This window comes from Nannobrachium achirus (genome assembly GCF_963921795.1).
Source record: "Nannobrachium achirus genome assembly, chromosome: 12".
In the NCBI taxonomy this organism is placed as follows: Eukaryota; Metazoa; Chordata; class Actinopteri; order Myctophiformes; family Myctophidae; genus Nannobrachium; species Nannobrachium achirus.
Window position 1 is genome coordinate 59911762 of NC_137832.1, and position 16990 is coordinate 59928751.

At 47.1% G+C, this 16990-nt stretch overlaps 1 protein-coding gene across 1 annotated transcript in view; it reads right to left on the bottom strand.

Annotated features, from left to right (window-relative positions):
• Positions 1–11509: 11509 nt before the first annotated feature.
• Positions 11510–16990, bottom strand: part of LOC308296068 (phosphatidylinositol transfer protein beta isoform-like) — a 59311-nt gene continuing 53830 nt past the window's right edge. The window contains exon 10 of the mRNA XM_080739185.1: positions 11510–12699. Coding sequence (XP_080595311.1) covers positions 12649–12699 — 51 coding nt within the window. The 3' untranslated portion in view covers positions 11510–12648. The remainder of the gene's footprint in view (positions 12700–16990) is intronic.

Consider the following 16990-nt stretch of genomic DNA (forward strand, 5'->3'; position numbering starts at 1 on the left):
AAGTGATGACAAATAGCCTACAGCAGGGGTCTTCAACATTTTTAGGCCAAGGACCCCTTAGTCGAGAGAGAGATGAAGCAGGGACCCCCACAACCCATAGATACCATATTGTTTCAATGTTTGACAGCACAATCATCAGTGTATTTTGGGTTCATGTAAATTTGTGTTTAACCACTTGAACCGTCAATACTTAATAAACTTGACCTTTCACTCTGTACTTAGTCTGCTCTTTTTCCCCTCTACACCAAACCTCTTTGTCGAAAATAGACGATCTACAAGCGCACAACGCCTCGCAGCGCGAGGTGTTGTGCGCTTGTAGATCTGCTATTTTTGGCTAAAGTTCTCAGAATATGCACACTAGGGTTCAAGTGGTTAAAGGAGAAAAAAGGTTTCTATTACTCAGAGATTTGGAGGACCCCCTGTAGTGACTCTGAGGACCCCCTAGGGGTCCTGGACCCCCTGTTGAAGACCCCTGGCCTACAGCGTAGAGTTGCTTCTACATGACAATGGACAGTGTAGAGGCCTTTCAGCACGGTCACAATACCACTCTGTTCTACTGTGATTTAGTGGTCAATTTATCTCCATATTTTGCTCAATAGGACAAGATAGCAGAAGTGAGTGTCCCCTCCTCTCGCTACCCTTAATTCATTGCCATTAACGCCGTTTTCCTCAGATGGACATATTACCACCGCTGTGGGCGGGGGGTACGGCAGTGCGGAGTGGAGCGGGTCTGTGTGTGTCTTCCAGGGACGTGCTGGGCCCCTGATTCAGCCCGGGAAAAAGAGTTGTAGAGGCCCTCATTGCGCGCTATAGAGAGAGAGATCTCTCTCTATAGCGCTGCTGCTACTTTGTCATTTCAGATCATGACAAGTGACAAGCCAGTGTGCCAATTACAGGAGTTATATTTCGTCGTTGTCGGGTGGAAACCACCGTTTGTTTTGTATTTATCATTTTAAAAATGATTTAAACTAGCGAAAACAGCTGATCTACAATTGTAGATCGGCTGTTTTCACCACTTTTGTGCGACGGCCTTGTGTTGATGAAGCGGGGCTTTGCTTTGTGAAAAAATGTACAAATTTGAAACTTTGGAGATAGGCCTACGAGGTTTCTGCCCGACAGTGACGATTTACTTTGTTGGCCGCCCAGCCCCCAAAATGGAACGAAGGCTGACATTTTATTTGTAATCTTTTTCCTAATGGCCGGCCTGGACCGGCCAGGAATGAACCGGCCGTTCGGGAGTTGTCCCGCTTTCCCCAATGGCCAGCACGTCCCTGTTGTCTTCCATGGGCCTTGTTGTCACTCAGCCGGGCCATCCTTGCTGCCGGGGTCAGAGGAGGTTAAGCAGCATCTGTCATCCAGAGGAACGGCATTGTGTTGCGGGGAGGGCTTGCGACAGAGAGCCCCCCCGCTTCCATGGTCCTCTGCCGGCCCAGCCGCGGGTCCACACCTCTCGCCCAGAACAACAGGAAGGACCTGGGAGAATCTCTGGGGCTCGACTCGACCCGGAGCTCGGAAGACGAGGAAGCACTCTGACATCACTGCCATCGAGCGCAGGGCCAAAAATAACTTTCCGCCCCCCTTCGGAGGACCTGTGGCCCCCCCGGTGCAAATCCGGCCCCCAGAGGGTCACACGTACGGGGCATGTGGGGACCCGTAAACACTGGTTATAGGCTCCACACGCTGCCACTTCCTGTAACACAGGGGACTTCAATTTTTTCAGGCCAAGGACCCCTTAGTCAAGAGAGAGAGAGATGAAGCAGGGACCCCCACACAACCCATAGATACCATATACGGTAGTTTAATCGTTTGACAGCACAATCATCAGCGTATTTTGGGTTCATGTCAATTTGTGTTATCAGATATGTAACCACTTGAACCGTCGATACTTAATAAACTTGACCTTTCACTACTGTACTTTTTTCCCCTCTACACCAAACCTCTATGCCGAAAATAGCCGATCTACAAGCTCACGTGAGCTTGTAGATCTGCTATTTTTGGCTAAAGTTCTCAGAATATGGACGTTAGGTTTAATATGATATAATAATATGGTTAATATGAAAAGGTATAAAAAAGTTTCTATCACACAAACATTTGGAGGACCCCCTGTAGTAACTCTGAGGACCCCCTAGGGGTGCAATACGGCACACAGCTGTCCAGCGGTCCAGCTTTGTTACATCGTGCGGCGGCGTGTCGTGTGGAATGCAAATTCTGCTATGACCCATTTAATAAGAATGCTGTAACGCTGGTTGATGAGCTAAGCCCGTTTTTCTGCTAACGTGTTGTCAGCCAAATTCTTCTTCGGCGAGACACGTTGGGGTGCCCTGCTGTGGGGAGACACGTTGGGGTGCCCTGCTGTGGGGAGACACGTTGGGGTGCCCTGCTGTGGGCGAGACACGTTGGGGTGCCCTGCTGTGGGGAGACACGTTGGGGTGCCCTGCTGTGGGGAGACACGTTGGGGTGCCCTGCTGTGGGGAGACACGTTGGGGTGCCCTGCTGTGGGGAGACACGTTGGGGTGCCCTGCTGTGGGGAGACACGTTGGGGTGCCCTGCTGTGGGGAGTCACGTTGGGGTGCCCTGCTGTGGGGAGACACGTTGGGGTGCCCTGCTGTGGGGAGACACGTTGGGGTGCCCTGCTGTGGGGAGACACGTTGGGGTGCCCTGCTGTGGGGAGACACGTTGGGGTGCCCTGCTGTGGGGAGTCACGTTGGGGTGCCCTGCTGTGGGGAGTCTTGAGCCCCCCTTGGAGATTCATTACTTCTACTCATCTGTTCCCCCATTTATTTAAATCATTCAGAACGGGTAGACATTATAGCCTATTATTATTTTGTGCTTTAACTACTGAAAAATAGTAGACATACAAGCTCGCAGCGCGGCACTCGGTGCCGCGCTGTGAGCTTGTAGATCTATTTTTGAAAAATCGTGAAAATGTTGACCCGATTTTATAAGTATCTTTTGAATCCTTCTAAGGTTTAAAAAAATATATATATATATATGTTTCCATGTCAGCAATCTGGCTCGCCATCGTCAAAGAAAAGGTCCTTTTCACTTAACTGGAGCTCAGTTAGTCTGTTCTTGAGAGACTGCTATGTCAGTGGTTCTCAAACCGTTTCATGTGAAGGACCCCCAAAATGATATGTACTTGGCCACGGACCCCCATCTCAAAATATTTAGTTCCAGGGACCACCCAGAAGCCCAACATTTGAGTTACAAACGTTCGCTTTAAAAATGCATCTATTCAAAGATTTGCACACATTTTCACGACTTTTTCAAAAAATAGCAGATCTACAAGCTCGCAGCGCGGCACTCGGTGCCGCGCTGTGAGCTTGTATATCTGCTATTTTTCAATAGCTAAAGCATCCAATGATTCTAGGCCCAAACGGGTTAAACTACAAGGGCTCGCTCGTGACACGTCGCTTTGTCTTCTCACGCAGAGGATGGATGGATGCATGCTTGGGTATGGGTAGTGCGAGCGAGCTGCCTCCTCCTTTAACAGGAGGTGTGTGGGCGACTCTCTCTGCCCATCTCCCCTTTTAGAAACGGTATTATTTGGCCTGTTCTGGGGCAGATATGACTTGTTTCCTCACAGCAGAGCAGGCACATCATGTGACCAGTCAGTCTACACAAACAATAAAACAGCGGATATCTCGGCCGGCAGACTGTGCTGTTCTTTCCTGCTCTTTAACAGCGATTCCGTTGTTGTTTTGCAACACTACTGACCCGGCAGGACGGACGGACGGACGGACTGACGGACGGACTAGGGCCGCATGTACACAGGCAGGGGTGTCGCACCAAATTCTGGGCCCTGGGTACAAGGATTCACGGCGTTGTTTTGTGCTTTAACTGTTGAAAAATAGCAGATATACAAGCTCACAGCGCTGCGAGCTTGTAGATCTGCTATTTTTTTTAAATCGTTAAGAATTTGCGCAAGTCTTTGAATATTTCAAATCCTTCTAAGGTTTTTTGAAAAACCTATGTTTCTATGTCAGTGGTGCTCAAACTTTTGCATGTGAAGGACCACCCAAAATGATATGTATTTGGCCACAGACCCCCATCTCTAAATATTTAGTTCCAAGGACCCCCCAGACAGAGGCAAAATTTGAGTTACAAATGTTCGCTTAAAAGAAATACATATATTCAAAGATTTTGACACACAACTTTTCAAAAATAGCAGACCTACAAGCTTGCAGCGCGGCACCGAGTGAGCTTGTATATCTGCTATTTTTCAATAGCTAAAGGCCCCTCCACCTCCTCAGGCCCTAGTAACTCAGTCCCACTTTCCCCACCCCTAGCTTGTGACGCCCCTGTACACAGGTTTTCTCAGGAATGTGTCTTATCTGATGCACATTCTACATGAGCCCCCCGGCTGTCCCCTCTCAGACCTCTCAGCTCCTGGCCAACAAACACCAATCATATTTCAAGACAATTCGTGGATACAAGTTAACTAACAATGACCCACATCTTATAGAATTTCTTCTCAGATTTGTAGACTTTTTTAGGTATTAGCCATTAACATCATCACAACCATTATTTTAAGTATATCCAGTAAATCCAATAATTTTTACCCCCTTTTCCCCACAATGTAGTCGTTTATGCCAATTGATTCCAGTCCCCACACACACATGTTTGGTCATTGCAGTCGTATCCTACTGCCTCACCTGCCAGTGAGGAGCCCCCACCAGGAGGATGTAGAGCCTTCGTTCTACTCCTCCCGCACAACACTCCCTACTGACAGGTGCCGCCCCAGCCCTATAGACTCGCGTAGCCAGGCTTACTCATCTGCGAAGAGAGAAGCCTGGTTACGACCATAGGCTGATACGGCATAGAACGGTGCTACTTCCGCCGGGAGAATTTCACCGGATGTTATTGTTTTTTCACAGTGTGGTGTGGTCCCCGCTGGCGAAAAAACTGTTCTACTTCTCCCGACCCTTTGGTTGCGCTCGTAATAAACAATATCCAAACAAAAACATGGATTCTGACAAAAGACGCCTATTAAGAGCGAGTTGCCCCAGCCCATAGGAGTACGTGCAATGACCAATACCACACAGCCCGCCAGCTTCTATCCCCCGAACCCGGGGCAATCGTGCTCGACAAAGCAGTGAATTAGAAGCCACAACCTCCGTGGTGCAACACCCCAGCATCACTATCTTTAACTGAATGAAAGACTGTCATCCACTGGCCTACTGATGCCATGAGCAGACGTTTGTGCAGGTCTCTCTTTACTCACAGGTCTTGGTAGAACTGGGGCTTTACTGACTTCATCCAGCCCATCAACGGGTCCATTTGGTTTGAGGGCGGCTAGGCTCGCCTACTGTAGTTGCCCAAAATCAAACAGACGTACATTTTAATGCAAATCAACAGCAATTTAATAATTAATTAACATTTTTTTTTTCTATAATTTTTATCCCACGATTTTGTAACCCAATAGTACCAATTACCTAACCTGTAATCCTGGTTTCTGCTCTCCCTCTGCCGCACCTGGGAAGACAACGGACTGACCTCATGCTTCCATCAGTGCATGAGTAGTCCAAGTTGCTTCTTTTCACCTGACAGGGAGGATTTCCCCGGTTTGGACGTAGCGCGTGGAAGGAACACGTTATTCCAACTCCATCAGGCGCCCCGGCTGGCCAGGGGGAGGCATTATAGAGACCAGGATTACTGCATGTTTTTGTGAGGGTATCAACCCTAGGAGACACGGGGAGAACATGCAAACTCCACACAGAAAGGCCCTTTCGCCAACCCCACCTAAGGTGGGGGCGCTGATGACACGGAGGAGAGAACACGCCCCCCAGCACCCACAGCATCCCCCGGCGGGACTCGAACCCAGGAGGCAACAGCGATACCAACTGCTCCACCGTGCGAATTAACAGTTTGAAGGCTGTTCGGGCGGCTCCTTCATGCTAGCTTCAAGGCGTTCTCTACGGATGCATTATAGTGACTCCTACAGGTTGGTTAGTATTGGTCACCACCACTGTGAAAAGGACTACAGGACATATAGGGGGAATTATGGGACTTGGCATCACAACTAAATAGTGAAAAGATAAGGGAGGGAAAAGAAGAATCAATGAACAGTTTTGAAGTGAAATTTATTCGATATTTAGATACAATGTGTAGACTTTTATGGCACAAAAAAAAAGAAAAATCTACAGAGAGAAAAGGCACGACATTATACATTCACTACCATGTCCCCTGAATTCCATAAGATGATCAGAAACATTTAAAAGCAAACCTTTTCAGACATTAAGCAGTTGTCGATTTCATAAATCATAATTAGATTATTTTTTTCTCCTGTGAAAGATTCCCTCTACCACAACATTGCCTTGACAGGTGGTAAACCATTGATTTTATGTTGATATTTTTGCCACTGTTTTTTTTTATTTATATTTAATAGACAAAAGGGGTAATCACGAAGACACACTAAAGACCAGTTGTCTTGTCTCACACATAAAATGATCTCTTTAAGAGGTATGCATCATAGCTCAATACAGTTACAGTTCAAAAGGCTTTAGTTGTCCTCTCCTATAGTTTACAAACCACATATTACAACATCATATTACCCCATTGTGATGAGACTATTGCCATTTTGCCCATGGAAAGCATGTGTTACAGTTAAAAGGCAGTGATACACAAGGTTAAGCTCGAGTTATACTTAGAGAGGGTGTAGCCGCAAATTGCAACACTAGATTTTGTTTAATCGGTTGAATCTAGGGTTGCAATACCTCCCATAGGCAGCCTATGGATCAATACAGTTTTTTGATATCTGATTGTATTGAACGACATCAAACTCACCAATATTGGGGCTGTATGGAAAGCTTGAAGTATCCTCTTTCTATCTGCAAAGTGTTTGTTTCATAAAACCCCAGCGTAGAGTAGACATGTTATGAGTCATATCCATCAGTATATCCAAGCAAGTGTTGAACTTCGGAAGCGCTCGTCTTCTATAACGCCATGTCCCGCTATTATATGTGACATTTAGAACCAGCTGGTACACAGGACCGCTGAGTGACTTCCCACAAGCGCTTCCAAACTCCAGCACTTATAAAAAATAATCACCCGAACTGAGTTTCTTGATAGAAAGTAGCTCATTACATGTCTACGCTGAGTTTTTATGAAACAAACACTTTGCAGATAGAAAGAGGATACTCCAAGCTTTCCATACAGTCCCAATATTGGTGAGGTTGACGTTGTTTAATACTGATATTGTTTAATACAATATCAGATAGCAAAAAAACTGTTTTGATGCATTGGCTGCCTATGGAGGAGGTATTGCAACCCTAGATTCAACCGATTTAAAAAAGAAATCTAGTGTTGCAATTTGCGGCTAGAGAGGCTGGAGTGCACCTAAAAAACAGTCGATCTACAAGCTAAGAGCTTGTAGATCTTTGCGACACAGGCGCGCAAACCAAGTATGACTCGGGCTTAACACGTTGGTCAACAGATGGGAAACGGTATCCGCGTTCTTGCCCCAGCATTGTCCCGTCTGTCACAGACACAAATACACTGTCCAGAGAGAGAGAGAGCGACAGGAGGGTTACCCAGATAAACCTTTTCCCCCCCAAGCCTGCCTATAGAGTATCACAGGCTAGACCCTCAAATACCTGAAACGCGCCCGAGTCGCGTTAGATTTTAACCACTTTAACCATTATTTTATGCTTTAACTATTGAAAAATAGCAGATATACAAGCTCACAGCGCAGCACCGAGTGCCGCGCTGCGAGCTTGTAGATCTGCTATTTTTGAAGAATCGTGAAAATGTGTGCAAGTCTTTGAATATCTTTGACCCGATCTTTGACCCGACTTCTAAATCCTTCCTCTAAATCAGTGGTTCTCAAACTTTTTCATGTCAAGGACCCCCCAAATTACAGGTATTTGGCCACGGACTCCCATCTCAAAATATGTTGTTCCAGGGACCACCCAGAAGCAAATATTTGAGATACAAATGTTCGCTTTTAAATAGATATATTCAAAGACTTGCATAAACAAATCATGATTTTTCAAAAAATAGCAGATCTACAAGCTCGCAGTGCGGCACTCGGTGCCGCGCTGTGAGCTTGTAGATCTGCTATTTTTTCAATAGTTAAAGCATTCAATAATTCTAGGCCTAAATGGGTTAAGACAAGTGCTGAATACATGTAAACGAACCACATCTGAGGATCCATTCGTGAAATATTGGCACGTCATCACGCCTTTTTTCCTGGGGAGGTTTTCACATACACACCACCCCCCAATCAGGTTCAGAAAATATAAAAATATTACCAAATCTTATCTCCTCAAAAATATCCTGTTACATCTGTAAGTGTAAAAAAAAAAGAAAAAACACTTGAGGCTGAATGGTGATCTTAAACAAGACCCCGTTCTATAGTAGCACAACGGGGGACTTGGGATGGTGATGATGGCTGCGCCGGTTTCTGTTTTGTCTTATTTTCTCGTTTGTCTCTGTTTTCTGCAAGTTCTGCGCTGGCTGGTGACATTTATGAATTTCCCCTTAGGGGATCAATAAAGTATATCTATTCTAATCAATTCAACAGACATGCACACCCGTACAAACAGAAACTTGAGCACACACACACACAAAAAAAAAATGGCAGAAGCATTAAGGTCTCAAGGATGAAGGCAATGGTTGTACGGCAGGGGTCTTCAACGTTTTCAGGCCAAGGAAGACCCCTTAGCTGAGAGAGAGATGAAGCAGGGACCCCCACAACCTTTTCATAGATTCCGTATCGTTTCATCGCACAATCGCCAGTGTGTTTTAGATTCATGTCAATTTGTGTTTTCAGATATTTAACCACTTGAACCGTCAATAGGCAACTTGATAAACTTGACCTTTCACTCTGTCCATAGTCTGCCCTTTTTCCCCTCTACACCAAAGCTCTTTGCCTAAAATACCCGATCTGCTATTTTTGGCTAAAGTTCTCCGAAAATGGACACTCGGGTTCAAGTGGTTAATATAAAAAAGGAGGAAAAAAACTTTCTCTCACTCAAAAGATTTGGAGGACCCCCTGTAGTAACTCTGAGGAGGACCTCCTAGGGGTCCCGGACCCCCTGTTGAAGACCCCTGCATTAAGGTTTCAAGGATGAAGGCATGAATGGTTGTAAATGGAACAACAAGTTAATCCAGTGCCACAACAATTCAGAGCCCAGCAAATGGAACATTCTCAAAACGGGAGGCTGACAAAGCTTTAATAATATGGCCATCGTGTATACGGGGTGTGTGTGTGTGTGTGTGTGTGTGTGTGTGTGTGTGTGTGTGTGTGTGTGTGTGTGTGCGTGTGTGTGTGCGTGTGCGCGTGCGTTCGTTTAAAAAATCCCTGGTTTAAGGCAGAAGTGGAACATGGTACAGTACAGTGCTCTGTAGCAGAAACAGACCCACTAACTTTCCCAGCTACCAGTTTATTCTCATTAGAATCGCTCACTGACAGCTTAAGTGTGATGCAACATAAGAGATATCAGGGAAAGCTTAGGCCAATAAGAAGGTAAAAAATATATACTGTACTCCTACAGCCATAACCACTTAAACCCACTTAGCTGTACGTCAATAGACCTTATAGGTCTGCTATTTTCACTGAATATTCGCCGATTATGACATGCCCAGAAGGCGACCGCGGTTTTCCCAGGGACCCTGAGTGCAACGGTGGGGGTGCGGGGGGCTGCAAGGGTGATGACGACGGAGGCGCGACTCAGCTCCGTTACAGAGTTACCCCTGTATGTTCCGTTATGGACAGAATAGTAAATCTTCATCCCCCCGATTTTCGGCACCTCAGCACGGTCCAAGTGAACACAGTGAAGCGCTCCCTACCTCCTTGACCACCCCTGGCCCCCACCGTTGTACTCAGGGTCCCTGGGAAAACCGCGGTCGCGCCCAGAAGAGGGATGCTAGGGTTCATGTGTGGTAAAAAAAAGCAGTCACCATCACACACTTCTCAGACTTCTCCTCTCGCGTAAGGTCTGACATGTACTGATCACATATAGGTGGGCAAAGCCAGTGGTTCTCTTCCGCGGGGACTCTGTGGGTTCCTTTATTTGGGGTCTAAATTGACCCATACAAGTCTGTAACTCTGACAGTGTACAAACGGAACCAAAATGAACCCGTGGTTCATTTGGTTCCATTCGTACACTGTCAGAAAGTTAAAGGGGAGCCCTTGAAATTTGGAAGTTCGAGAAACACTGGGCTAACCAACCATCAGGGGCTTTTTCTTTCACCAAAAGAACCTTGGTTCCAGAAACCAGTGCCGGTTCAACTTTCTTGGAACCTTTGGTTCGTTCTTGCGAACCGACTTTGCGTTTCCACCCGACTGAACCAGAGCCATTGTCCCCCAGTTCAGATGGTGGTTCACTGGAAAAAAAACATGGAATTTGTGGTTCCGGGTTCCGAACCAACTTTTACGGTTCGGAAAACAAATCCGGTTCTCGGTGGAAAAGCTACACCTCTGGTTCATCCCATAGGCCGGGAGAAAGAACGGGAACTGGTTCTTTGCCGGTGGAAAAAGGCCCCAAAGTGGGTTCCGGGGACTCTGTGGGTGTCCTTTATGGGGGTCTAAATTGACCCATTCAAGTATGTAACTCTGACAGTGTACAAATGGAACCAAATGAACCCTAATGGGTTCATTTGGTTCCATTCGTACACTGTCAGAGTTAAGGGGAGACCTTGAAATGACGGTGTTAACCCTCAGAGGCACGGACGAGCCCCCACTGTGATACGAGGGAGGTAGCTAGAGAGAGAGAGAGCGCTAGCTGGCTGCGGAGGTACAGTGTGCTTAGAGCAGAACAGAAAGGGTCCAGCCAAAGGAAGGTGAGCAAGCAGCATGTGGTGCTGGTGTTGACTGGGTGCAATAAGGGGGGGGTAAGGTAAGGCTGCAACATCTCTGTAAACAGACCCAGCGTGCGACACACATACGTACGCGAGGGAGGGCGGTCCGGTAGACAACGGTGTCTACCTGTCAGCTCTGCTAAGGAAAGGGACTTAAGCAACAGCAAAATACACAAACACACACGTGTACAGACACTGAACCTCAGAGAACCGGTGAAGTAAGGCATAGCCTCTGGGGGTGGGATGGGATGGGATGGGATGGGTGGGATGGGTGAGGTGGGGAAGGGTGGTGGGGTATGGAGCTCATGACAAGAGGCTGGAGGGGCGTAGCACCATCTGTGGCTGTTTTTCAGTGCGGTTTTTCTCCGGGGACATCCGTTAGGGGCGGCAAGAACTTGTGTGTGTGTGTTATGGGTGTGTGTGTGTGTGTGTGTGTGTGTGTGTGTGTGTGTGTGTGTGTGTGTGTGTGTGTGTGTGTGTGTGTGTAATGGGGAGTGTTTGGGGGAAGAAAAAGAAGATGACAAGTGCGGTGGTAAACACTTCCAAAGTAACTTCCTTCGGCTGAACCGAGCCTGCACGGATCTGCCCAGCTCAAGCCTTCAAGAGGATCAGTCACTGCAAAAGCATCCACACCTGTGTGTGTGTGTGTGTGTGTGTGTGTGTGTGTGTGTGTGTGTGTGCGTGCCTGCGTGCGTGCGTGCGTGTGCATGCGTGCGTGCGTGTTCATGTATGCACGAATTCACTGGTGTTTGCGCCTACAGTACGTGTGCACTATGCGTCATGTGTGTGCGTGTGTTCAATCTAGAAGGTTTGCGGGAGGAGAGTGAATACCTGTTCGGACAAGATTGTCGGTGTTAATAAGACACGGAGTGGGGAGGGAGGGGTGGGTTTGGAGGAGGTACGATGGGGTGTTAGTAATCTCTTAATGAAGGTTGCGGCAGGAAGGGACAGGAATATGAGCAAACACAGAGAGAGAGAGAGAGATGTGTGCCAGGGAAATGAAAACCGTTGAGCTAACAGTATGTACAGTACAGCTAAAAAAGACAGGAGGAGACAAAAGGTGTTGGGGAGAGAGAGAGAGGGAGAGAGAGAGAGAGAGAGAGAGAGAGGGGGGGAGGGGGAGGGGGGGGGGGTCAGGGAGGTCACCGCCTTGAGAGGAATGTTTCAGAGACGACATTTAAACACAAAAAAGGAGAAAAATAATAAAACATCGTAAATCAAAATTATGGCCAACATGGACTTATGGAGGAAAGTGTGTCCTCTCAGAATGACCCATGACAAAGTACTTGGTCCGACCGACACCTGCCGTTGGTTGTGGAAAAATCGCGCCAATTTAGATTGCTTCATGAAATATTCATCTCTATGATATACTGTATATCGGAAGAAGTAGTAGCTCCTCCTCTTCATACCGATCCAGAGAGGGCTGAGGTTTTGCCAAAAAAAACAACAAGGCAATAAATAGCCGATAGTTTGGACACTCCTCCCCCACAGCCCCCAGAAGAAGAACATCAAAATTAAGGGGAGCCTTTTATCAGCTAAAAGATCGGGTCGTGTTCTAGAAAAAAAAAAAAAAAGAAATCAATTCCTCTGTGGATAGAATGTCTATGATTGGGTGCAGCAGGGCGGGGGATCCGTTCTTCTACTGATCGATAATCGGTAACAGAACCCTCTCCCCTCCGTCATTATGGCCTGAATTGGTTAAAGGTTGAAGGAGGAAGGTGGCACCCTAGGGAGCAGCATCCCCTCTTCTTCATCATCGCAGTCTTCATCATCGCGGTTGTCATCATCACGGTTTGTAGTTTTCGTCGTTTTTCTATTTTAAAATCCATGTCCCGTTTTCGGCGGTCACTCATCGGCGGCGGCGGTGGTTCCTCGTACTTGGCCCTGTTGGCGAAGCTGTGAGGGGAGGGAGGAGGAGGGGGAACAAGAAGAGGCAAATAAACAAGCCATTAGCGCTCGCTGTGCTACTGCTAAACAAGTGAGGGCAGGTTGGTGTGCGATGCATGCGTCAACAAGTGGAATTCTGCACAAAAAACGGTTGCTGCGACTGTGAATGAATGGGGAGCAGAGTTTACATTCGTCGTTCAAATCTAATTCACAGCTAATATAAAAAGAAAATAACCCAAATCTATATGATTTTTTTTCTCTTTTTTTCCCATTATCAGAGTTATTGAGCCCCTTTGTTTGTTTTCGGGGGTAGATAAAAGCATCACTTTCAGATTCCACCACCCCCGAGGCTGATGGCTTTAGAAAGACAATTAGCGGCTGAATCTGATAGCCGAAACACCTTAAGCCTTTTAGGCCTGGGATTATTGAATGCTTTAACTATTGAAAAATAGCAGATATACAAGCTCACAGCGCGGCTGTGAGCTTGTAGATCTGCTATTTTTTTTAAAAGTCGTGAAAATGTGTGCAAATCTTTGAACATATGTATTTTTAAAGCGAACGTTTGTAACTCAAATTTAGCTTCTGGGGGGGCGTTCCCTGGAACTAAATATTTTGAGATGGGGGTCCGTTGGCCAAATATATATCATTTTGGGGGTCCTTCACATGAAAAGGTTTGAGAACCACTGACATAGTAGTCTCTCAAGAACAGACTAACTGAGCTCCAGTTAACTGAAAAGGACTTTCTTTGACGATGGCTGGCCAGATTGCTGACATAGAAACATAGGTTTTTCACACAAAAAAAACCTTAGAAGGATTCAAAAGACACTTATAGAATCGGGGTCAAAATTCAAATGTTCACGATTTTTTCAAAAAATGCAGATCTACAAGCTCGCAGCGCGGCACTCGGTGCCGCGCTGTGAGCTTGTATATCTGCTATTTTTCCAATAGTTAAAGCATAAAAATAATAACACGCAATAATGTGTACCACCCCGTTCTGAACGGCTTAATGGAACGGTTCAGGCAAACGGGTGGCCCCTAAACAGAGGGATAAGACAGATCTGATGAAACGGTGCGAGGACTCGTCCTCCTAACCACCCTCTCCTCCATCCATTCTCCCCTCCCTCCTCCTCCGTCCCTCTCAAACACAGCACACAGGCTCCTTTTCAACTGCAGAATTCCATTTGTATGTTAATGAGGAGGGGAGAGGGAGCCATCTTGAAGCCCCCCACCCCCCCACCCCCACCCCCAACTCCTCCTCCATCCCCTCACCCCGCCTCCACCTCCACCCAGTCGATGTTAGCACAGAAGCAGACAGAACTGTTAGTGCGTAGTCTCTAGCAGGACGCGGCGTCTCCTAAGCCTCGATTTCTTTTTTCATACTTCGTTGCACGCGGGTGTTTCTCCGCGACGCTTTGTGTGTGACCTTGTAGATCCGCCGTTTTTAGTACCGCAAAACACCCGCACGCAACCAAGTATACAACTCAAGGCATTATTACTCACCCTGGTCCAGGTGCAATCTCACCATCACACATGAACCCTCAAGGATCCTACGAACGAAGGCGATGTCAGCTGAGGAGGCCCCGACCACATCTCAGTCTTCGCAGACTTAAGCTCTAAAACTAAAACAAACCCCATCTCCTCGGGTTCAGTTTTCTAAGGTGGAGAGGGACGTTCGTGAGGTTTGTGATTTTAAATAGAGAAACCCACCGGATTTGGGGGGGTGGTGGCGGTCGGGTCGTATAGCTCAGGGGTTCCCTTTTTTTTTTTTTTTTTTTTGACTCAGGGCACCCCATAAATATTTTTTTAATCCGAGGCACCCCTACATTATATTTTTCACACCCAGCACCTTATATTTATAGCATATCGTCGTTGTCGGGTAGAAACCTTGTATGTCCAAAACCGTTTGTTTTGTATTCATCATCTATAAAATGTACCTAAACTAGTGAAAACAGCCGATCTACAAGCACACAACGCCTCGCATTGAGGCGTTGTGTGCTTGTAGATCGGCTGTTTTCACTCGTTTTGTGCGACAGTCTTGTATGATGAAGCAGGGCTTTGCTTTACCAAAAGACGTACACATTTGAAACTTGGAGATACAAGGTTTCTGCCCGACAGTGACGATATTTTGGTGATTATGTTGCGAGGAAAACGTTGAGATAACAGCCATTTTGGTTAGAACTGACTGAAAATAACTTTGTACTTCGAGTTTAAAATGATACAAAATATTTTTTTCAAGTGTCCAAATAAATTCCAAATATTATCAAATTATCTCACGGCACCCCAGGGTGCCCCGTCACCCACTTTGAAAACCCCTGGTATATTGCCTGCCGTCCCGGGATTCTTCGGTCTTATATAGTAGGCCGAGTGCGACTGGGCTGACCTCCCCGGCGCGGAGCCTCAGGCCGAGGCGCTCGGCGCTCATCGCAACAAACCGCAGCATCTCTTTGATGCTCCCGCCTGTTTACGTGCTCCAGGGGGAAAATGGGAAACACATGCAGGGTTTGGGGGGCGAAGTGTTGGGGAGGCGAAGCACAAAACGCTCCATGTTGGTAGTGGGCCAGGAATGTTTGATCCTGGCCCACTACTTTGGCCAGTCCAGCCCTGGATGGATTCCTCCCCTTTTTCTCCTTGTACGGCCAAATAGCTGCTCTCTCTGGCTGATATTTAGAGCTACGGCCAAAAGGGAACCCAGTGGCCTTACAGAGAATGTGATGCACAAGAAATGAGAGCTCTGTGGCTGTGCCAGAGGAGTGTTTTTAATGTGTTTTCTATGGTGATTCTCTGGACTGTTCAAGGTGCAGGGCTTGCGTAGGCTTTTCTTTTGGATGTCTTTTGACTGACCGCCACCTCGTAGTCTTCTTAAAAAAGAAGAAACGAGAGCTCACAGCGATTCTGAGAAAAAGTCTGCACAGATGTCTGGATACACACAAATAGAATGAGAAGGCGCGCAAGCAAGCACGCACTGCACTGCACTCACACACACACACGGCAGGGAGCATTTGACTAGGTCAGCAAAAAACACTTAACAACCTGGCAAATGCTTCTTCATATTTCTCTGAGATCTGGTGTTATTGATTAACTAATTCAGACTGAACTATGGAGTTAAATGTGCACACACACACACATTCCACACACACATACACTCAAAAACAGTGACCACAAACCCCCCTTTCTCACCACCACGGTATGGCGTGTAAGCAGCATAGCCATGCAGAAACACAAGAGGACCGAGAGAGAGAGAGAGATGAGGAAGAATCCACGAGACGGAAGCAACGCGTGCGCGTTTTTGCCAACGAACCTAAGCACAACGGTGGGAGCGCGGGAAAGGAGCGCTTGTTTTCGGTAATGACGACGAGACGGTAGGGAGCGAGTCACCGTGTCGAGCGTTGCGACGGTCGCATGAGACGGCTCGGCGCTGTTACCGAGTTATGTGCCGTCATGGACAGTATAGTAAATCTTGGCCCCCACGACTTTCGGCACCTCCGCGCGGTCCAAGTGAACACAACGAAACGCTCCCTACCTTCTTGCCCACCCCTGGCCCCCACCGTTGTGCTTAGGGGTTCGTTGACAAAACGCCAGGTCGCGGAAGCAACGATGGCCCCCTAAAAAGCAGCCATTGAGCCTCTGAGCAGTTCAGACTTACACAGCCTCCCTACACCTGGCCCAGCTACTCTTCTGCAGCCTTGGTGCCTCGTACAGAGCCCTTCTTACGCATCTGGATGCAAAATCACAGAACGGAGGGGTGAAGTTACCAGGTTTCCCCGCCGGAAATATTGTTTAATATTCAGGATGGGCAAGATTAAGGTGATTAGGCGTAAGGTCAAATTAATAACACAGCTGAGGAAGTGTTACAAAAGGTTTTGTTTTTTATTTTGGGTTAAATCCTTCTGTATCCACCTGTTTCCGCCAGAATTTACTGTAGCATTATCTGCGGGACACTTCCGGTTAACGGCAGACATACAAGCTCACATCGCGTCGCAGATGCAACCGTTGTGAGCTTGTAGATCACACTCGGCTGCAGCGCCGGAAGCTGCCGCACACCTTCTGCACAATGCATGATGGGATGTTGGAAAGTTGTGGATATATACAGTACTTTGTTAAAGAGGCGGTGCCATAGTTTTGTACTTTTTCTGGTTTTCATGTGTCTAGGAGGTTGACAGTACTTCATTAGACCCCCTGGTGTGGTTGTTATGAGCAATTATGTATCCCCTTTGTATTTGGGGTTTCTTCCTGGAGGCTGACATCTTGTGGGTCCAAAGTGCCGGTCCAAAAACACAGATAAAATGACATCATATAATCA